The sequence below is a fragment of the Mastomys coucha genome, unplaced genomic scaffold (assembly GCF_008632895.1).
Source record: "Mastomys coucha isolate ucsf_1 unplaced genomic scaffold, UCSF_Mcou_1 pScaffold21, whole genome shotgun sequence".
Classification (NCBI taxonomy): domain Eukaryota; kingdom Metazoa; phylum Chordata; class Mammalia; order Rodentia; family Muridae; genus Mastomys; species Mastomys coucha.
In genome coordinates this window covers 72,283,877-72,305,608 of record NW_022196904.1, presented here as the reverse complement: position 1 = coordinate 72,305,608, position 21,732 = coordinate 72,283,877, and the positions used below count along the sequence as shown (strand labels likewise).

At 46.3% G+C, this 21,732-nt stretch overlaps 1 protein-coding gene across 5 annotated transcripts in view; it reads right to left on the bottom strand.

Moving 5' to 3' along the window:
* Positions 1 to 21,732, bottom strand: part of Sh3gl3 (SH3 domain containing GRB2 like 3, endophilin A3) — a 124,960-nt gene that overhangs the window by 19,247 nt on the left and 83,981 nt on the right. For 4 of the 5 annotated variants that reach the window (XR_004123200.1, XM_031387202.1, XM_031387204.1 and 1 more), the window contains exons 3-8: positions 19,340 to 19,412; positions 16,875 to 17,018; positions 14,291 to 14,424; positions 11,709 to 11,867; positions 4,253 to 4,356; positions 3,124 to 3,233 (exon numbers count right to left, since the gene is read on the bottom strand). Coding sequence is in view for 4 of the 5 variants with exons in the window: in XM_031387202.1 (XP_031243062.1) it covers positions 3,124 to 3,233; positions 4,253 to 4,356; positions 11,709 to 11,867; positions 14,291 to 14,424; positions 16,875 to 17,018; positions 19,340 to 19,412 (724 nt within the window). In the remaining variant the exon portion in view is untranslated. The remainder of the gene's footprint in view (positions 1 to 3,123; positions 3,234 to 4,252; positions 4,357 to 11,708; positions 11,868 to 14,290; positions 14,425 to 16,874; positions 17,019 to 19,339; positions 19,413 to 21,732) is intronic. The other variant, XM_031387205.1, reaches the window with a different exon arrangement.

Sequence of the window (21,732 nt, the reverse complement as noted above, 5' to 3'; positions counted from 1 at the left end):
GGACAGGGTCTCTTACTGGCCAGGAGCTCCAGAGATCTCTCTGTCACAACAGTACTGGGACTGTAAACCTCCTTAAAACATTCATCATCATAAGTCTATCTTGTCTTACGTTGCATCTACTGGGTACCTTTATGATCCCTGGAGAACAATGAAAAATGTCAAGAAATGAAAACTAGACAGTTTGTGGTGCAGACCAGAGCATTCTGTAGGCTTGGGCCCTCAACTCCCCTACAGTGATCTATAGATTACACCCATACAAAATTAAAATTAGAATGAGCTCTTTTTGTAGAGATAAGAAAACTAATGTTAAAATTCACCTGGAAATGCAAACAAATAAACCTAGAAAGTCAACAGCAAACAGTTAGAAACAAAACCCAAAGAGATAAAAGACATGACCTGGTTCCAAGACACAAAATTGCAGACCTTGGCACAAGAAGCTATGAGAGTTCAGAGATGTGGCCATGGTGAGTGTGTGTGTGTGTGTGTGTGTGAGAGAGAGAGAGAGAGAGAGAGAGAGAGACAGACAGACAGAGACAGAGACAGAGACAGAGACAGAGAGGCAGAGAGGCAGAGAGGCAGAGACAGAGAAAGAAAGACAGAAACAGAGAAAGAGGAAGAGAGACAGACGGATGGATGGGCGGACAGACAGATGGACGGACAGAGATCCACTTCCCTGATACCTAGCTTCCAACTGCAACAGTTCAGCTGTAACTTCAGTGGGAAAGAGGCAACTGTGTCAAAGCAGGAAAAGCAAGACTCCTGAATCTTAAAACATGAAGGGAGTCATGTTTAAAAGGTATTTATTCCCCATGGTGACCATGAGTAAGCTGGATGGACAGCGTGTAGGGGGGCGGGTAGTAAGGCCTCAGTCGGCATCAGGAAAACCTGAGCGACTCAAAGCAACACAAGAATAATCCAGACTTCTTCCTCTGAACTACGGAATTAAATGTCAATTGAGTGGAAAACACAACAGGAAGTGGTTTCTTTAAGAGCAAGAACTGAGTCTGGGGCTGAGAGAGACCTGCTGCTCCTCACAGCTGTACCTCTCAAGTTCCATTTCCTATTTAAGACAGATGCACACTACACTGGTAGTTTTGAATTTTCCTTGAAAGAAAAAAAATCCCGTGACAATGCTGGGGAACACCAGAGCTCGGCTCCTCCAGCTGTGTGTGTAACAAGAACACCTGAGCATCAAGAGCAAGGTGGCGCACACCAACCCGTCTCACATCTGCACAAACAGGAACACTGTGCGACTGTGGGCTTCACAGGGAGGAGGGGGAACTGTCTTCAGTATCCAAGGCAGAGAGTGCTCAGCACTCCACATAAACACACAGAAGCCTCTGGGCTGTGAAGATCTCATTCAAAGGCTACAAAAATAAGACACAGAGAGAATGCAGGGAAAGTTACAAGTACCTCTCAAAGGACTTCTACTCAGCCCATGTAAACAACTGACGAAGCTCAGCAGTAGATATAGAAAAATCCAATTATAAAATGGGTGGCGACCTGAAGAGATGTTTCACCCAGAAAGCACACACAGTAGACTCACAGGCACGTGATTCCCCACAGCACTCATCAATGTGGCTAAAATAAAAAGCAAGGGCAGCCGCTGCACCACATGGAGAGACAGACCCGTACATGTTGCTGTAGGAACATAGGGCTCAGCGGAGAGGGTGGCTTGACAAAGACCTAACCTAGATGTTAAGGAATCGGTTTTTAAAGTAGTAGAAACCATAGCAGACTAATCCTGGGCACAGAAAGACTTCTGAGGACACAGAATGTATAAATCATAAATAAAAATATTGATAAAGTTGGCCACACCCAAATAAGAGTGTCCATGTTCCCAAAACAAAATGAAGGCAAATAAAACAAACAGACAAATAAAACAAACAAAACACTTCCCAGAGTTTGTGGGTAAGCAGCAGACTGGGGTTAGAAAGCTGTTAATAACCCGTATGTAATGGTTTCCTATAGATCACTAAGGCAAGGCAAATTTTCCATAAGAAAACAAATGTTCACCTTAAAACAGAAAAAAAGTCTAACACAGTGATTTCAGAAAGGTCAAAATGGAGACTGAACACCATTTTTTATGTAGCAATGCTTGACAAAAATTAAGATCTGGCCAACATAGCATAGCCATTTTTGGAATATCACTTGGCAATATCCACCATCATTTAAATGCTAACAACCCACCCCCACTCCTAGCTTTGATGCTGACTCAGAAATTAGGTTCCTAGAAAGTCTTGATCAGTTGCATATAGCGGCAGATAAGGCCAGACAATGTTGCAGTTAATAGGGGCCTAGCAAAACCATGAAGTTGTTAAACACAGTGGGAGAGGCCTATGTACCACATGGACATAACCACAAGGAAGAAAACAGCACAACATTAAGTTACTTTAGTTAAATATTATGTTAAATGTGAAATACACGTGCTAGCCACAGATAGGACAATACTGACACACAGTCATTAGGAGAGGCTATGCCTAGGGAGGAGACCAGACACAGTTGGAAATCATAAAGAGGACATGGGAAAATATGCACCATCTGAGTCAGAAAAAGGTTAGAAAAGGTTAACCTAGAAGAAGGCTAACTTTACTCTAGGTTGTATTTAAAATCTAACCATACAGTACTGGAGTTGTTTTCAGGCACCTTGGGGGCTCAGAGAGTGCTAACTAAAACTGCCTAATAATTGGGAAGATATTACCAGGTGGTGGTGGCGCACGCCTTTAATCCCAGCACTTGGGAGGCAGAGGCAGGCAGATTTCTGAGTTAGAGGCCAGCCTGGTCTACAGAGTAAGTTCCAGGACAGCCAGGGCTGCACAGAGAAACCCTGTCTCGAAAATCCAAAAACAAAAACAAAAACAAAATCAGGAAGATATTTTGAAAGGTGTTATACCTTTAATATAAAAGATAACATAGCAGCTATGGTTCTCTAGCCAAGGGAAAGTCTAGCAGCTACATTAGACGGCATTAGTACACAAAGGACTTCTTCCTGGGTCTGGTTTTCAAATTTTGAACACATGGCCATTGGAATTGGGAAAGGAGGGGAACTCATCAATCAACCAATGAAAGTCCGTTAGCTTCTCAGGGCATTCCCACGTGGTCCACTTGGGATGGCTAGCTTACCTGTTATCTTTGATGAAGAGCTGGGTCCGACCCCATTGGCATCGGTGGAACCCGTGTTCACAGGCTTTGGCATGAATTCTCGCTTGGGGGCTTTGGAGGCGAGAGCTATTCTGAAACACACATGGGAAGCCAAGTCAGACCTCTGTCTCAAACAGCAGAGCCTCCATGGGCCTTTGCTTTTCTTGGGGACCAGATCCAGTGGGAGTGTGAGAGTGGGGATTATGCACACTGACTTCAGAGCGCCCAGAGTGTCAGGGATATGGCCAGTGTGCAATTCTTTCAGTACATATTTGGATTTCTAGTTAAAAATCATCTGAAAGAGATGCCCTCATTATGTCCTCGAGGCTTGGCAACTGGGTACTCCCCTAGGCTAGCTGCCTTCTTTCCTCTCTGCTGGAGAGGGAACCAACTAAATGTGCTCACAGGATACCAAGATGCCACCTGCTTACAGAAAGGGCCTTCCCTCTGTAACTACAGCACTACTCAAAGCAAAAAACCCCTCTGAATTTATTCGTTACGATAAACCTATGTAAAACAATGTTCTATTATTAAGCCTCGTCATAACAGGGTAGGTTTAGCCCAATAATTTGATTAAGAGGGTTGCTGCATGCATTATAAATGATATTACTGATTTTCAGAAAGTAGGAACTGCATTGACCATGAAAGCCCCATGGCTTTCTTTATTACTCAAAGTAAATTGTTGACTGTCATATGAACACAGTCTGGTGATGTTTTCTATGGCTTTTACAAAGTTCTGACTATCGCTTGGCTTTCTCCCCATCCCTAGATGTTAGGGATGGAGCACACACTCTACCCCTCAACAGGTACACTAACCCACGTCAGCAAGGAAGCCACAGGAGCCGACTTCTGACAGATAAGCCATGGTGCTTGTGTGCTCTACACATGGGGCACAAAAAGGGAGTACCAATAAAAATAGAGAGGAAGAAAAGCCTCTCTAGCCCTTTACCCAGTTCTGCCCTCTTGTTCTAGGCCACACGTATATTATCTTGGCCTCATCTCATACCCACCCTAAGAGCAGACTAGAGAAAATGTCAAACAGAACTGGAAGGAGGGGCTGAGAGAGTGAGACAGACTGCTTCAGTGCTGCCTGAGCGAGGCGAGTGCTTACCGTAGCTCCAGCTTATTCTGCAGCTCCTGGAGAATCTCTGTGGACTGCCGGTGATAGTCTAATGCCGCCTCTACAAACACAGCCAGCTGGCTGACCTGCTCTACCTGTGGCAGAAGTGCAAAGTTACTCCATGCTGGCCAGAGCTCTTGGGATAGCCAGAGCAAGCAGGAAGCCGGCGACAGCAGCCCAGCTCTGGGAGGCAGCTTGGCGACTGCCTGAGCCCTGGTCCATTTCATCTCATCCCACCTTGGAGCCCTAGAATCATGAGGGTCACATCAGAGCTGTAGAAGCTGGAAAAACACTGTCAATTTGATTTGTTATTCTGAATTTGAGGTAACTCCACCAAATACTCTCTTTTACGTTTATAAAATTATATCCTGAGATTTTTTTTTTTAATGCTCTAAAAGGCATGGATGTGAAGATGGCAGGAAAAAGCTTTCCCAACTGTAAATGAAACCAGTGCTAGGCATGAGAGCTTACTTAGGGAAATGTCACTGTAAGCACTTTCTAGTTAGGCCAGACAAAGAAACAAAGTCAACTGACCCATGCTCAGAGAAAGTGTGGACATAAGGTAAGTGGCACCTGCTCCAGAGCATATATAAATGTCCCCTGGGTTTCTGTTGCCACCCAACAAAGCATTTTCCATGAAACACACAGCAGAAAGGGTGAGCCATGGAGACTCCATTATTCCTCTTTCCCACGAATTGGCATGTTCGTGAAAGTAGTGACTGATTACAGTGGCACTTGAGGGTGGGGGCAGGCTGGAGAGAAGATTATGACAGGGTCCCATGTGGCCCACATTCACCTCATACTCATCATATAGCCAAGGCTGGCCTTGAAGTGCCTCCTCCTCCACCCAAGTGCTGTGAGGTTTTGTTTTGAAGCAGTTTGTAGGAGGCCCAGAAGAGCTCCAAGCTTGAAGAAAGACCTGAGAGCAACCTGCATCAGTGGGGTTGAAGAACCACCACAGCAAATCAGGGTTAAGTTTCTTTCTAGAGCCTTCTGTAGCAAGCCCCAAAAGATCGATGTGATTCCTCCCAACCACCCATTCCCAGCCCTAACCTCAGAAACTCTAGATCTCAACAGAGATACAAATCGAAACCACCCATCCCACAGCCTTTTCTTGCGTCCATTCTAACAATCTGAGGCAGGATCTGGTCGTTCCACATTCTGCCATCTGCCTCTCCCTGCGGAGCCAACTGGGGAGCTGCTAGCTTCCACAGATCCATTCGCTTTCGTGTTTTGTTGAGAACTCCTCCAGTTGTCTGCCCTTTACTTTTCCTGCCCACTTTTTAAAAACACAGCTTCAATGTGTGTTTACAATATAATATACATAGAGCCCACTTATGCCAGGAATGCAGTGGGCACACGCATGACTAAGGAAAGCCCTGGCATTGTGCTTGCCTTACCATGCTCTGTGGCTAGAAAAACAGCCCTGGCCTTCCATTTCCCAAAACCCAATAAACAAAACAAGGACAGCCTGGCCCCTGCAAAATCCCAAGGATTTCTTACATTTCACCTCTTTGGCTTTTACGAACATGTTTGAACAAGTCCAGCACCACAGCCTGTCATGATTATGGCAGAATCTGCTAAGAATAGAGCACTGCTCCCTTGCTATGCTACAGCTGCATGCTCCGTGAAAATCGCCGTGACCTCTGCGTCTCTAGAATAGTAAGGTGTCTGCTTTGAGCCTCATTTTAACCTAGCCCATTATTTGCAAAATTCAAAGATGACTAAAAGCAATCAGGTGAATAACCCACTCGTGTGTGTGCGGTTCACACTTGTCGTGCATGTGGAAGTGGGAGTCACACCAACTATTCTCTTTGACAGCTAAGATCATGCAACCTGGAACTGCATCTGGAGTCCTTCCCTTGTTAGCTGACTTTGGGAAGGTGACAGACCCCAGAGTCCCTAAAAGCTTAGGAGACAGCAACAGCACTCCACGGGGTGCCTGCACATAAGGGGAGCCCAGCGAAAGCCCTGAGCAAAGTCACTAGACTCAGCTCCTCCCACTGAGCATGCAGGCAAGTCAGATCCAAACTGGATTATCTCTCTGTCACTCTCAGGAGCCAGAAGCTTCTATCTGCCTCGTAGGATGTGAGCTGTGTGCTGGGAACCAGCAGAGATGGCTTCTGCTGCCAAGGGCACAATATAAACTAAATACCTGGAAAGGCAGAGCCACGCTGAAGCAACAAACTCGGGGCCTGCAAAAGCCAAAGACTGTCCAGGCAAAGCACATCCTCCATCAGCCACATTATGAAAATTGAAAAGCTGCCTGCTGGCTTCACTTGTGGGTGAAAGCTATGAATACGCTAGGTTGTACAGGAAGGGACACGTTGCAGATAGGCTACCTTAGGAACCTTGAAACAGGGTGGTGTCTTGGGTTTCCAAGGTAGCCCAAAGTAACTATAAATCGTCTTTGGGCTGACAATGCAGCCTAGTTGGTAGAATGTTGACCCTGAATGCATCAAGCCCTGGGTTCAAATCTCAGTATTACCTAAACCAGAGGTAGAGACTGAAATCCCCCTGCCTAAGAGGTGGGAACAGGTGGATAAAGAGTTCCAGGTCATTCTCATTGTGAGGAAGCCACGCTAGGAGCCACCAAGCTAAGGAATTCTCGTGCTCTCTGGAGGCTGCAAAAGATGACAAAGCAGGCTCTTTCCTTCAAGCATCCAGTCCTGCCATCTCCCGTCATGGTCAAATTTCCAACCTCCAGACCAGAAGACAATTGATTCGTGTTCTTTAAGCCGCAGTGCTGCTTGTGGACATTTGTTACAGGAGCCATAGAAAATGAACAACACTTGTTTTCTCCTCTTCTCAAACCAAGAGAATTCTAAGGGTGGGTAGCACCGCTCAGAGTCTCCATTTCCTGGGGGTGGAAGCTACTGCCTTGAGACTCATGGAAACAAACTGTCATCTTAACTCTAGGCTGGGGGCTGGGGAGAAAACAAACAATACAGACTCAGCCCCCATCCATGACAGACATTGAATGCTACATCAGAACTTGTGCCACCTATGTACACATGTAACTCTATAACCTCCCTTCCACTGCAAACTGATGGATAAGCTCCAGAATACGACGGTGCTGGGAGTATTTTGGCCCTGGGAATGAGGTAGAGTCTAGATGCCAGGGGATTAGAGCTACCAGGAGTTGTGGGAACTTCAGGTACATCCATCTGAGATCTGAACTCGAGGAGGACATTTGAGCCAACTACCATGGACCCAGGCTTACCCAAAGGAGCAGGGATCAAAGACTGTAGCCTACAAAAAGACCTCTGCCTCAACTCTCTGAAAGAGGACCACAGAAATGGTTGCGGGGGAGAAACAGGCTGCAACACCCAATCCAGATGCCTGGGAGCCACAGTATGATTGGCACTGAAGTTGGCAAGCTAGCCTCTTTCATAGCCGGAGCACATGATCTCTGTGAGGTCATCTTCTATCTCAAACGTGATCATTCCCATGCTCGAGATCACTGCTCTTTTGGATTCCTCAAAGGAGCTGGAATTTCTGGATGCTTTTTTCAGTGAATGAGAGTTCAGGTCCATGAACTCCACATTAAAAGAAAGATATAAAGGAGGGGGGAAAAAGAAAAAGAAAAGAAAACTGTTTGTAGTGGTGTGTGCCTGAATCCCGGTGCTGGAAAGGTGGAAACAAGAACCCCTGTGGCTTGCTGGCAGCCGGTCTGACCAAATCGGAAAGCTCTAGGTTCAGTGAGAGACTCTATTTCAAAAGTAAGCGGGGGAGGGATGATGGAGGACAACACCCATAATCACACACACACATGCATGCACGCACACACACAGACAGAGACAGACAGACAGACAGACACAGGGAAGCTTAAAGAAAATACTAAATACTTCTCTGGCCCAATGAAAAGAACCCAGAAATCTGGAATCTAGTAATTTCATTGGCCCATGGATGAAGAGAAGCCTCTGGCTGAGGAATCTGTCAGCTAGTAACTACTGTAAGACCCTGGCTTCTTCAGGCTGAAACAGACACCTTTAAAATGTGTTGTGTCTGGTTTCTTCTAAGAGCAAAAGTTAACATTTAATAATGCCACGTTGTAAGGACGCAGAGGAGAAGAGTCCATCCTGCGGATGATGTGATATCCTCAGGAAAACAGCTAGGAAGTCTTAGAACCATCCCCGTGCCTGCTGCAGGCCTACCTGGATGGCACACGGACCCTTCTCTGTGTGCCAGTCACAATCTGGCTCAGCAGGAGTGAGTCATGGGCCTGGCCATCTAGGATTCAGGGAAATCCTAGATGAAATCGCAGAGAGTCCAACCACTTCCTGTCTTAAACGGCTTCCCAATGGAGTCATGTGACCTCAAGCAAGAAGTGAGGCCCTCAGGTCTTGCATCTAGCTCTTCCCAACAAAATCAGCCAAGATCACTGTGGGCTAAAGGAGATCCTTCCCTATTCCTCCATCCCCAAACCAGCCTGTATTAGATGGGTAGATCAAAATGACATTGTTTAGGGATGGTGGAATGAACAACTCAAGACACACACACACAGGTCACACTCGGACAGTCCCTAGGTTGAGATTTCCCATATAGCTAGACACGCAAGGGAGTGGGTCCAGCTAGGCTCACCGGCTGGTTTCTCAGTTACAAGGATGTAAACTTGAAGGTTTATATTGCCTGAAGAGAAAGCAGTGTGTTTAGACTATAGACTTGGGGAGTGAGCCCATTCTAAAACCTTCCACAAATAGCCTGGTAGCCAGAAAGAAAGCCCAAGGAAGAGTTAACTACATAATCTGCATTTGGAGGCCCAGGAAAGACTAAGTCTGTTCATTTCACTCAAAGCTCCTCTCAGGTAAAGCTTTGGCAAACACTTTTTCTACACATGTGCTGGTAAAACGGTTACTGTATGGGGACTGGAGAAATGGCTCAACACTTAAGGCCATTGCTGCTCTCCCAGAGGGCCCACACGGTGCTCACAGCCACAAGCAGTGCTCTCACATGGTGAGCATCCATCCACATAGGCAAGGTACCCATACACATAACTGGTGTTTTTCAGCTCTTGTCTTATCCAGGACAGTGGGCGATGAGGGCTGGAGGAAGTGAGTCCTTCCCAGGCCTGGAGGGTGAAATTTCAGTCTCTGAATTCCTGGTGCCACAAAAGCATATGCAGAAAGTAACCAAGAATGGAGTACATGTCTCAAATACTTCTCAGCCACTTTCCTCTGTTGTCATTTCCTTGGAGTGGACTCTTACAAGTCCCAATTCCATTCCCTCCTTGTGTGGATGAGACTGGAGCCTGTCCTTAACAGTATGCCTTACTCTGCCCTATAACTGATTCTCATGGTCAGCCCAGTGAGGGATGCTCACCCAGTGTCAGCATCTTTTATTGTTGTACCGGCTGGTTTTGTGTGTCAACTTGACACAGGCTGGAGTTATCACAGAGAAGGGAGTTTCAGTTGGGGAAGTGTCTCCATGAGATCCAGCTGTGGAGCATTTTCTCAATTAGTGATCAGGGGGGTAGGGCTCCTGGTGGGTGGTGCCATCCCTGGGCTGGAAGTCTTAGGTTCTATAAGAGAGCAGGCTGAGCAAGCCAGGAGAGGCAAGCCAGTAAGGAACATCCCTCCATGGCCTCTGCATCAGCTCCTGCTTCCTGACCTGCTTGAGTTCCAGTCCTGACTTCCTCTGATGATCAACAGCCATGTGGAAGAGTAAGCTCAATAAACCCTTTCCTCCCCAACTTTCTTTTTGGTCATGATGTTTGTGCAGGAATAGAAACCCTGACTAAGACAATTGTGTTCTGGTGAAGTAGCCATGCTGGCTCTACATTGAGAGGCTGGCATCCATCAACTTGTAGAGAGGAAGTGAAATTTTGAGACTTTGGCCCTGGGCCATACCGCCAACACAGTTGATCCAAAGGTCGATAATTACACTTACTGAAGGCTCGCACCAGATACCTGACTCCTTTGTCAACTTCTCAATTAGACAGAACCCAAACCAGTGTCTGCTGGGGCTCAGTTCCCCAAATCTCCTCCCACTCGTGTTTGGAGGAAGCCAGTACCCTTCTGCTATCTGCTACCATGCTCTCCCTGAAGCCTCACTGTAACAGCCTGTCCACCAGTTTCCAATAGATGCAATGTCAAGTGTGTCCTAGTGTGAATAGAAAATTCCCTCAAGGATCACATACTAAGGGTTTGATCCAGAGATAGTTGCAATATTTTGTAACTTCTGGAACTTTAAGAGATAAAGCCTAGTTTAGAGTAAATAAGTAACCAGAGAGATATGGGGAAGAATAAGGCTGCCCCCTCTCTCTCTTTCTCTCCCTCCCTCCCTCTTCGCTCCCTCCCTCCCTCACCCCCCCTCTGTTCCCACCCTGTCTCTCCTTTCTGACCACTCTAAAGGCCGCATCTGTCACACCACGATGATCGGTGGCACCATGGTGGAGATGATGGATCCAGCTGGCTGTGGTCTGAGACCGCCATCCCGAGACAAAGCTCACTGTCCTCCTTTTAAGTTGCTCTCTCAGGTGTCTGTCCCAGTACACTAAACTCTGGCCAATTCAGGGTCTAAGCACTGTCACTGTACTAGGTTTAACAAGAATGAAAGGGGTCCAGTCATGTTTACCCAGAACCCTGATGCCATCCTAGAGGAAGGCCCGGCCATCAGCAACACTCCAAGGCCCAGCTCCCAGCCATGAAAGGAAGCAGGCACTGCCACAAAGGCCGAGTGGCTAAGGGTAGACATGACGTTGGGGGCCAAGAGGTATCAGAACTCTGTGGACTGCATAATCATGGCCTTGGCTTTGTGGAGGCAAGGCTGAGGGGAGATGGATGAAAGAGCCACAGTTGGAGTTTAAAAAGACACCCAACCTCAGCAAGGACTATTAGCACTTCTCCCCGCCCCTCACCAGATCCCACCCACAGTTTGTTCTGCCTGCGGTGGGAGTGCTGGATTTAGCCTGGGAGACACCAAGGGTCAGCTGGAGGTTTCTGCACTTTAACTGGTCAACAGGAGAGAGAATGACAGGACACAAGAACATGGGAAAGACCAGGGAGACCCCTTCTAAGGCTGACTGCTGTCACCCCCCCAAAGAGAAGAAAGATGATCTGCTAGTTAACACCGGTGAGTCTCCTCAGCTATATGTGACAAAGTGTGAGACAGATATTCACCCCAGAGCACGCTGTTCAAGCTCGGCAAACCTACAGCTCCAAACCACAGATGCTGTGGCCTTTAACACCAAGGCTGCTCTCCTGGGCCATCTTCTGCTATAAGGCCACCCCAGCGACAAGCAGCCCCGCTAAGGACTAAGGCTTCAGTCAGGGTCTGCTGACTGACTGTCTCCTACTATAAGGCAGGAAGCCAGTTACAGAACACTCTAGAAACTTGCATAGCAATTAAGGTTTCAGAGCTTCTCCGCATGGCAATCACGCCCATGTACAATGAATGGTGTTTTACTCATGAGCATCAAAGTCTTCGGTTTGGTTTAAATACTTACATCATTTTCTAAAAAATTAAACATGCTTCTTTCGGCCAACTCCTTTGACTCTTCAAACTTTTCTACCGCTTGTCTGATTTCTTCCTCGGGGATCTTACCTACCCGCCTCTTTTTATAATCATAATCCAGGCGGCGGCCTTCCAGCTTTCTTAGGTGGTGCTGAAAAGAGAAAGGATACCCTCACTTAGTGTGGACACTCACGCCATGGTGTGACTCACTCTGTGATGAGACTCACACCACAGTGTGTGCTCAAATGCACACACTGTCTTTCTTAGGACTATATTCCTTTTTCTTGGCCTAAATTCTACCTGTTTCTGTTTAAGAATTTCATACATACATACGTATTTTAGTCTGAGCCACGCCCTATCCTCTCTCCCTTCCCTTCCCCGTCCTCCCACCACCAGCATCACTTTTCCTTCCCAACCTCATGTGCTTAACCCTGTCAGTTGTGCAAGGACCCAGAACAACCTGCTGGAGACGCCCTCAAGAAAACTGACCCCTCCCTCCAGAGAGGCCATCACCAGTCATCGGCTAGGGGTGGGGTGTTGTGAGCCAGGCCCCACCCACTCTTCAGGCAGGAACTGGTTGCAGCCTCTGCTCTGCAGCTCCTGCTGAAGGCCGCCCACCCTGCTGAGCACGCAGAACCTTTACAGATGGGCACCTGACGGGTGGGGGGTGGGCAGCAGGTGAGAATGAGAGTTTGTGTGGGGCATAACGAAGGATGCAGTGTCCCCTCTCAGGTAACCCTTCCTAACTGTCACCACAGAACTCCCTGCCCCAGTTCTGTTAACACACACAATGTCTAGCCACACAAACTCTACAAAAAATAAGAATATTTCCATTGCAAATTCCTCCCTGAAAAGCTGACTGCAAAATGATGATGATGATGATGATGATGATGATGATGATGATGATGATGATGATGATGATGATGCATGTCTAAAGGGACTTAATGCCCAACAAGAGAAAGAGATGGACAGCTGTGCTCATGACTCACATGCACAGGAAGACTGTCTTAAAGTCTGGAGAGAGAACAGAAAACTTCCCAGGGGAAATAACATCTACAGTGAGTGAGGTGAGTGCTGGAGGTTGGGCAGAGGTCAGATAGGGAAAGGGGAGCAAGAAGACCACAGAGGTCAGGAGGGGATGAAGGTGATGGTGCTTGATCTTCACACAAGGCCAGGGTCAACTCCTGAGGGCTTGAATCTTAGACAGATTCCTCTGGCTGAGGGCTGGAGCCTGGGCCGGAGTCAAGGGATGCTGTGATGTGGCTTAAATGCCACGGGGAGAAGTCAACACAGCAGGAAGACTGAACATGTGGGAAGGATGATAGGTATTGATGGGGTGGAAGGGATGGACTGGGCTGTAGAAGAAATGGGGACATGCTTTTCCTGAGATGAAAGGCAGGGGTGCCAGAGGAGGGGATTCAGAGGTGTCCAAACTAAGGACCGGGTACCAAAAAAACAGCTTTCACTTCTTACCCAGCCTTCCCGGGTCCTTCTCTCATGCCTTCTGCTTTTAGAATAAATTCTGAATGCAGGTAAGGGCATCTGGGGTTCTCCAGGACTCCCAGTCTTCTCTCCCTCCATATCTACCTGGTCTTCGCCCTGTGTCCTGGACTCCTGGACATCATAACCCTTCAGCAAGATACGCTGCATATTTACCCAGCCCAGTCGTCCTGGACAGCTCCTCAGAGGCCTTTCCTCATCCAGCTATGCTAAGGATGGCGCCCTTCCTCGGGTGTTCCTGCTCGTCTCTCCACAGCATTTGTAACTGCTGTCTGTTTCCCTGACACATATCTATATGCTTCAGAAGGGCACATGCTTCATCTGTTTGTTACAGGGACACACTATATAGCCCAAGATCTCCTTGACTCGGTGGCTACACTGTTAAAACTGTCTGGGCCTGAAAATAAGGTAACAAGCCCAAGGTTCAAATGAGCTTGCAGCTGAAGGGAGATGTCAATCAAGTTTGAAAGCAGTGACTTATTCCCTACAATACCACAAGAGGGCGCCTGGACCTTCAGCGCAGAAGTCTGGCAGCCTGGACTGCTTGGAGCTGGTTTGCACATCAGCAAAAGCATCCAGGCTGAACGAGACCTGGAAGTTCCCAGAGATACTCTGGACAACAATTTCTTGCAGATTTCCAGATGAAAACTGCCAGTTTCTAGACAATGATTTTCTTGAGAAAGAATGAAATAGAATGACCACAAGTGCAATGGATCCAAGCACACAACTGATACAGTGTGATATTAGCAATCAAAACTACACCCCAAAGTATGAAGTCATTGTGTTAGGGAGAAGTGGCTGCAGAAATGTGATGTTCAGCCTGGCTTGCAGATGACTCAGTGAGACCAGGAAAGTGACAGCTGCTCCAGCTTGCACCTCCACTCCCTGTCTCTGTCTGCCAGGAGAAATGGATCCCAGTACTCTTTCTCAGGAAGCCATATGACATAGTAACCGAGTTCAGTTTTCAACCTTCAGATAAGACTGTGTGGATACTGAGTCCTTGCAGAAACCTTGGTTTTAAGTCATGGTATCATTACGAGCAGCAGCAGGCACAGAATGGCCAGGAAGACTCACCCCAATCTCTTTTAAATCTTTGTCTTGCAGTAGCTGCAGCGGGTCAATAAAAGTTTGCTTCACATTAATATCCAGAGAGTCTTTCACCTCAGCCATGAGTTTCAGGGCCTCACCAACTTCTATCAATGAGTTTCCTTGAACAGAAGAACACAATGTATCTTTCAGAATAACAGTCTAGGTTAGGGGTGACTCAGGATTGTGGTAAGGTGAAGCTTCACTCTAAGGCCTCTGCTTCCTGACTCAGAATAGGAAAAAAGAAGAAAATCTACCTGCCCCCTCCCCTCTCCTTAAAAGTGAGTTGGAGCATCAAAGCACTTCCCACTTTAGCCACTAGATGGAGACAAAGTTCTTTTGTGGAAAATCAGGTCTGGAAACTGGCACCAAGGGTTCCTTACAAGTTCAGGGATAAAACATCTTTGTAACAATGAAGGGATTCATTCCTGGGGATCTGTGTTAACCAATTCAGATTACAATGGAAATAAAGCCTCCATCAGCCTGCTGTGGGAGTGGTAGGAAGCCACTCCTTGCATGAGGTCCTAAAATTCTGGAACCTCCCTAAGGTCTTGGGTATCAGAGATGCCCTGTGGACAGGTGGGATGGGCCTGCTCTTGTAAGGGATGCTTCCAGGATATGGATATCTTTAGTGAATTATACTCTGGTATCTTGGCTGTAACTTGCAAGACCTTTGCCACCCAGTGTTTGGGTGCCATGCACAGTGAGGTTGTTTGGCCTCTAGAAGACAGGCCTGGAGACACTGCATGAGATTAAACTATTTTATTTTATTTGAGATCTCCCACATTGATTTTGTGAAAAGATGGGGATGAGATGCACTCAATTCCTCAGATTGGAAATCTGAAGGCCCCGCCTGAGACTGACTTTTGAGTCAGCCAAGGGCATGGGCAATTCACTCATGCATGAAACTGGGAAAGAATGGCAGACTCACCTCATTTTTAAAGGAAGTAAATTCACAGCTGGGTCCTTGCCATCTCTGGAAGTTAGGGTTAGCCAGGATGCCAGTCCAACCCTCCAAGAGTCACTTCTCCTAGGTTTTCTAAACTGAGCTGGCTAGAATTTGATGCTGAGTTGTTCCTATATGGAGGAAGGACGTTTCTTCCTAGCTTGGGCACTACTTCCTTCTGTCTGACCCTGCTGCTCCTTGTTGCCAGGGCTCAAGTATCCCAGTATCAGTTCATTGAGTTGTGGCAGAAACACTGGAAATATGCCCTGGGGGCCGGGGGGCTATGGAGATGTCCCATCAGTAAAGCACTTGCTGTGCACACGTGTGGACCCAAGCTTGACCTCTCCAACCAATAATAATAATAATAATAATAATGATAATAATAATAATAATAATAATAATAATATAAAGAGCCAGGCTTGATGGGGCACACCTATAATCCTATGGCTGGGGAAATGGAGTAAATAAAACTTCTAAGGCTGGCTGGTCAGCCATGCTAGCAGAACCAACCGCTCCAAGTTCAGTGAGGGACCATGTCCCAAAATATAAGGTGGAAAGAGACTGGTAAAGACCTCTAGATGCCACACATGAAAAGCCACCCCTACATACACACACACACACACACACACACACACACACACACAATTAAATTAAAAATAAAAAGGTCCTCTCCTATCTGTAGGCTTTTCAGAGCTTGAGAATGTGCAGGGAAGCAAAGAAGTGTGTGTGTGTGTGTGTGTGTGTGAGAGAGAGAGAGAGAGAGAGAGAGAGAGAGAGAGAGAGAGAAGTGGAGGAGGAGGAGGAGGAGGTACAGAGTCTAAGGTCAGCCTGGTCTATATAAGGAATTGCAGACCAACCAAGTATGCATGATGAGACCCTGTCTCAAAACAAAACAAAGCCAGCCTGTCTAGATGGATAGATGGATGGATGGATGGATGGATGGATGGATGGATGGATGGATGGATAGATGGATAGATGGGATGGATGGATGGATGGAGAAAATGTGGTGCACACACAATGTAATTTTATTCAGCTGTAAAGGAATATGAAATTATGAAATTTGCAGAAAAATTGGTAGTGCTAGAAAATATTATATTTGAGGAAATCAGATTCAGTAAAACAAATGTGCAAACCCTAAATATGTGTGTGCGTGTGTGTGTGTGTTATGTGTGTTGCAAGAGATGGGGATGGGTTTAGGGGTGGGGAAGAGGGGAGAGGACCAGGAGAGGGGCCGGGGTGGGGAAGCCTGCGGAAGGGAAGGTCTCAAAGACTTACACACATCATGCTGTAGTCTGTGGGGGAAAAGAGCTCACGGAAGTAAACAGAGAAGACAGCTAGGAGACCCGTACACAAGCATACCTGTGTATACACTGTGTTTTAATCTTGAGAGACACATGGGAATTAACAAGAGATGCAAAAGGTTTGCTTGAGCCTACCCTCGGAGATTGCAGAATTACTGATGCTGACGTTTTTCTTTATTTTTACCTGTTTCCTAAAGCCCCTGCCATGAATATACCACTCTGACAATATGTAAAACTATCAAATTGCAGAGGCACGGGCTTGTGTACAGCCAAAAGCCCACCCAGGAGGTGTCCCCACTCTGCCAGCTGGGACAGGCATACCCACCAAAAGCAGAATCTTCTCCGAGCTCCTTGCCATACTTCAGCATGCAGTCCCCCAGCAAGCCTTCTGTCTGTGGGTAGCCAGTGGCCTTCACCTGCCCTCGGAGCTTCGACACAGTGTTCAGCATTCCTAGCTTAGCTCTGTATGCTTAAAAACATTGTCATTTGTAATTCCTTCATGTTACAATGTGCAGTGACAATCACATTGCCTTTAACAAACACAGCCGCCCAAACTGAGGTTCTCACACACGGAACACCACAGCCGATCCAGTCTCGTGACTTCCCATAGGCTTTGCATTAGAGGTATCTTGGCATTTTCCACACCTTGGAGCTGAATGCTGACACCTGTGCAGCCATTTTTGCTGGGGACAAATGTGAGGACTGGAGCTACTACCAGTTCCCCAGCAAAACCTTCACCCTGCTCCCAAGAACTGACTCAAAAGGAGGGTTTGCAGGGTTACAAAAGAGGTCTGGGGAAGGCAGGCAGGAGGCAGGCACAGCCTCAGTGAACGGCAGCCTGTGTTGTTGTCCCTCCCTGGGGAGGTCGGTAGGCAGCTGCGGCTTCTCATCCCTAACTCAAGCACCGCGTGTTTATTAGTTCTGGCTTGGTGTTTTGAATGAGAATAGCCCCCACACAGGCTCAGAGGTATGATTTTTTGGTCCCAGTTGTCAGAACTGTTTGGGAAGGATTAGGTATGGCCTTGTTGGAGGAGATGTGTCACTGGAGGTGGGCTTTGAGGTTTCCAAAGCCATTCCCAGTGTGCCCTCTGCCTCCTGCTTGAAGTTTCTGACCTCACAAGGTGGCTGTACCTGCCACCCGTGACTGCTCTGTCCACGGATGCTAACCCTCTCAGACCCTACGTAAGCCCATTTAAAGACTTTCTTTTATGAGGTGCCTTGCTCACGGCATTTGTCTGGGCCACATGCTGTGCTGACACAGGCACTTGAGAGACCCCAGCAAACACCTGCCCTTCCTGCACCCTACTGTGCAGCTGCTGAGTAGCAGAATACAGTGTGACCCTGCTAAATTCTGGGGTGCTGCCAGGAAAGGGAGATGATGCAGGAAGATTTCAAGATGCCCCTAAAAAGCCCAGGAATGTCTGTCAATAAAGTAGAGCAGGAATTCTTTCTGTGTTCATCAGTGGATATGGAGTAGGCTGGCTTGAAGAACAGTATTCATGTATGGGAAATGGAGACTCTGACCTGAACTCCAACCTAAGCCTCTGAGGCACTGCCGTGCTATCTGGGACATTCATATTTAATGTACACTAGACACGCTCTTCTCAACCTTAGCCACATTAGCCACATTTATCTCCATCCTTTTAATTTTGTGTGTCTGGTCATCTCTCAAATGGTCCTACTGGGCTGTGGCCTACACTCTGAATAGCAATCCTGGTATCAGCCTTTTGAGTCTTGCCAATTTCAGCCTTAAAGCCCTTATCTTCCTGGTCTCCAGACACAAAGGCATCAAGTAGCCACACAAATTCACTCACACAAACAACACACGCACACACACACACAGGCTTTCCTTTCCCGTGTCAGTGAGTGTGCTTCTCGTGGGGATAAGGACCCTAGGGTGAGGCCCTAGGCTTCTGGTGCATCACTCCTCCTTCATGATAACCAGCGGCCTCTGCCCAGTAAACACTGCCAATGGCCAACTGATCCCTATTCCATTCAGTATTGGCTCTTGGATGGTGGAGTCTGCCGGACTGTGCATTCAAGCACCCAGAAAAACCTCTCATGTAGAGGTGACCCTTACTGGATTTTTATAGCAGAACTGGTCACTCCAGTCACAGATGAGGCTGGACAAAGCACATGTCACTGTGAAATTCAGTTATGTGACTTTGAAGCCCTTTGTACTCCCTGTTCTTCGCTGATGGTCTGACTGAATGCATGCTCTTACATGCTCATGAGTGTGGCCATGTCTCTCTGATTCCTATGGCTAAGGGACTCACAGTGACTCCCACAGTAAAGTCTATAGGAAAAGTGCAAGGCTTGGGAACCTTCTGCCAGTTCTCATCATCCTGTGACAGCTGGTGTCTAGGACCAGGGATGAAGCCTTGGGCAGAACTGATGCTCATTTCCAACAAGGCTCACACAGATTATGAAATCACACCTCAACCTCAGCATCAGGGTCACAGGTTAACACAGATCTTTTAGAATAGGATAAAGAACTTTCCTGTTAATGAAGAAATGGTAACTAAGTAAACATTTTCTGAAGAATACTGGAATACCAGAGATGTCCATCTGGGGATGTCTGTACCGAGACCAGCACTCCAGCCTAACCATGTGACTCACTACAGCCACACTGTGTCACTGGAGGGTCTACTTTTAACAACTGAATTCCATTCTTCGTACACATAAATATTGCTTCTGAATTGTCTCAGCCTCGTGCAAAGGAGCTTGGGCCAAAAGAATCCATGAACACGAATGTGCAACAGAATGTTTCAAGACGTGTTCTGACATTACCTGGATTGGGCTGGAGATACTCTGTGGCTTTTGAAAGAATTTCTGCAACAGCTTTACTGGTAATATCTATTTTCTTAAAGTAATGAAAATAAAAAAAGAGACAGAACAGAAATGTTAGTGAATTTAAAACTTTCTAAAGTCACAAAACCAACAACAGCATTTCCCACTAATTTAAGTTCCAATGCTATTATGGTGATTTTTAAAAATTTCTTCTCATTTTATGTGAATTGATACTTTGACTGCATGTATATCTGTGTGAGGGCATCAGATTCACTAGAACTGGACATACAGACAGTTGTGATCTGCCGTGTGGGTGCTAGGAATTGAGCCCAGGTCCTCTGGAAAAGCAACCTTTGCTCTTAACTGCTGAGCCATCTCTCCAGCTCTACTGTGGTAATTTTAAATATGATGTCTTCAACATCTTAGGGAGAGGTGATCTTTTCTCTGTTGCTGACTCTGCGATATCACCTCTTTTCAGTGACAACACTAATTTAGACAACACTAAATTTTTTCTTCAAAATGTTAAAATGCGTGTAAATGAGTAAGTTTGACATATTCAATATATTATAACTCTATTCAATGAATAGAGATACTTGAAGAACTCCCAATACTAAGACTAGCCACGAGCCTTAGTCATATCTACAGAGTGAACTTGAATAGCCATGCTTAGAGAAAGTATCATGATTCAATGAGTCATGTTAGAACCTACCCTGATGTTAATAAGACAACCACCATCATGAATATTATAACCTAAAACAGCCTCCATGCAAGCTGGATGTTAGAGTTTTTCCTGCCATGATTTGACTGATTTTGCCCTGCCATTCCTGCATTGCTAGTTACTAATTAACATAAAATTAACAGAATATCCAGGAAAGCCACAATATAGAGTTCATTTATTTTATTCTATACCATCAATAACCCACAAAAAAATAAAGGTAAAGTAGATGCCAATCATGAGAGCAATACAAAAACATGTCCTAAAGAGGAATAAATCTTATGAGAACACAGACTTTTAAAAATCCAATTCCCAGCCAGTCAGTGGTGGCACACACCTTTAATCCCAGCACTTGTGAGGCAGAGGCAGGGGAATCTCTGAGTTTGAGGCCAGCCTGGTCTACAGAGTGAGTTCCAGGACAGCCAGGGCAACACAGAGAAACCCTGTCTTGAAAACAAACAAAATCCAATTCCCTATATAGAAAAATCAGTTTTAGAAAGACGAACCCTTCCCATAAATTAGCATATAAAATCTCATCAGAATTATCAATTATTTGGTTAGAGCATAGTAAGCTGATGTGGTGGGCTTGAACAGGAATGGCTCCCATAGGCTTAGAGATTTGGATCGCTGCTCATTAGGGAGTGACTCTACTTGACAGGGATTAGGAGGTGTGGCCTTGTTGGGGAAGTGTATCACTGGAGGTGGGCTTTGAGGTTTTAAATGCTCAAACCAGGCCCAGTGTCTCTGTCTTTTCCTGCTGCCCGTGGATCCTAATGCAGAACTTTCAGCATCTCCCAGCACCCATGCGACCATCTTCCTGAAATAATAATGAGCTAAATCTCTGAACTGTAAGCCAGTGCCAATTAAATGTTTTCTAAGAGTTGCCATGCCATGGCTTCTCCTCACAGCAACAGGAACTTTTACATAACCAAGACAGAAGTTGGTACCAGGGGCTGGGGTATTTGCTTTGATAAGCCTGACATGCTTTTGTTTGAAGGAATGTGGACTCTGAAACTTTGGATTAAAAAAGCAGTTTAACAAGGCAGTGAGTGGTGCTGAAGGTGATTTCAACTGTGGGGCCCTGGCTCAAGAACTTTCATAGGGGAAGATTATTTTAGTATGTGGCTTAGAGGTCACTCTTGTGATCTTTTGGCAAAAAATGCGGCTGCTTTTTCTTTTTCCCTTGTCCAAATAGTCTTTCTGAAGCTATACTGAACAGTTTTGGATTAATAGCACTGGCAGAGAAGATTTCAAAACAGCCTAGTGTAGACTGTGTTGTCTGGTTATTAATGGTCAGTCATGCGGGTCTACAATGAAAAGGAGCAAGCCAGTAAGCAGAACTCCTCCATGGCCTCTGCATCACCTCCTGCCTCCAGGTTAATGCCCCATTTGAGTTCCTGTCCTGACTTCCTCGATGATGAACAGTGATGTGGAAGTGTAAGCCAGATAAGCCTTCCCTTCCCAGTATGCTCTATGATCATGGTGTTTCACTACAGCACTAGTAACCCTCATTAGACAGCTGACGATAAAGACTCATAATTCACACAGTATTAGAATTAAAATATGGACCGAAAACTAAAAATGTAATAACTTATAAAACAGAATGTCTCAGAACTTCAAGTCTCTGAAGAAGGAAATTGAAGAAGATCTCAGAAGATGGAAAGATCTTCCATGCTCA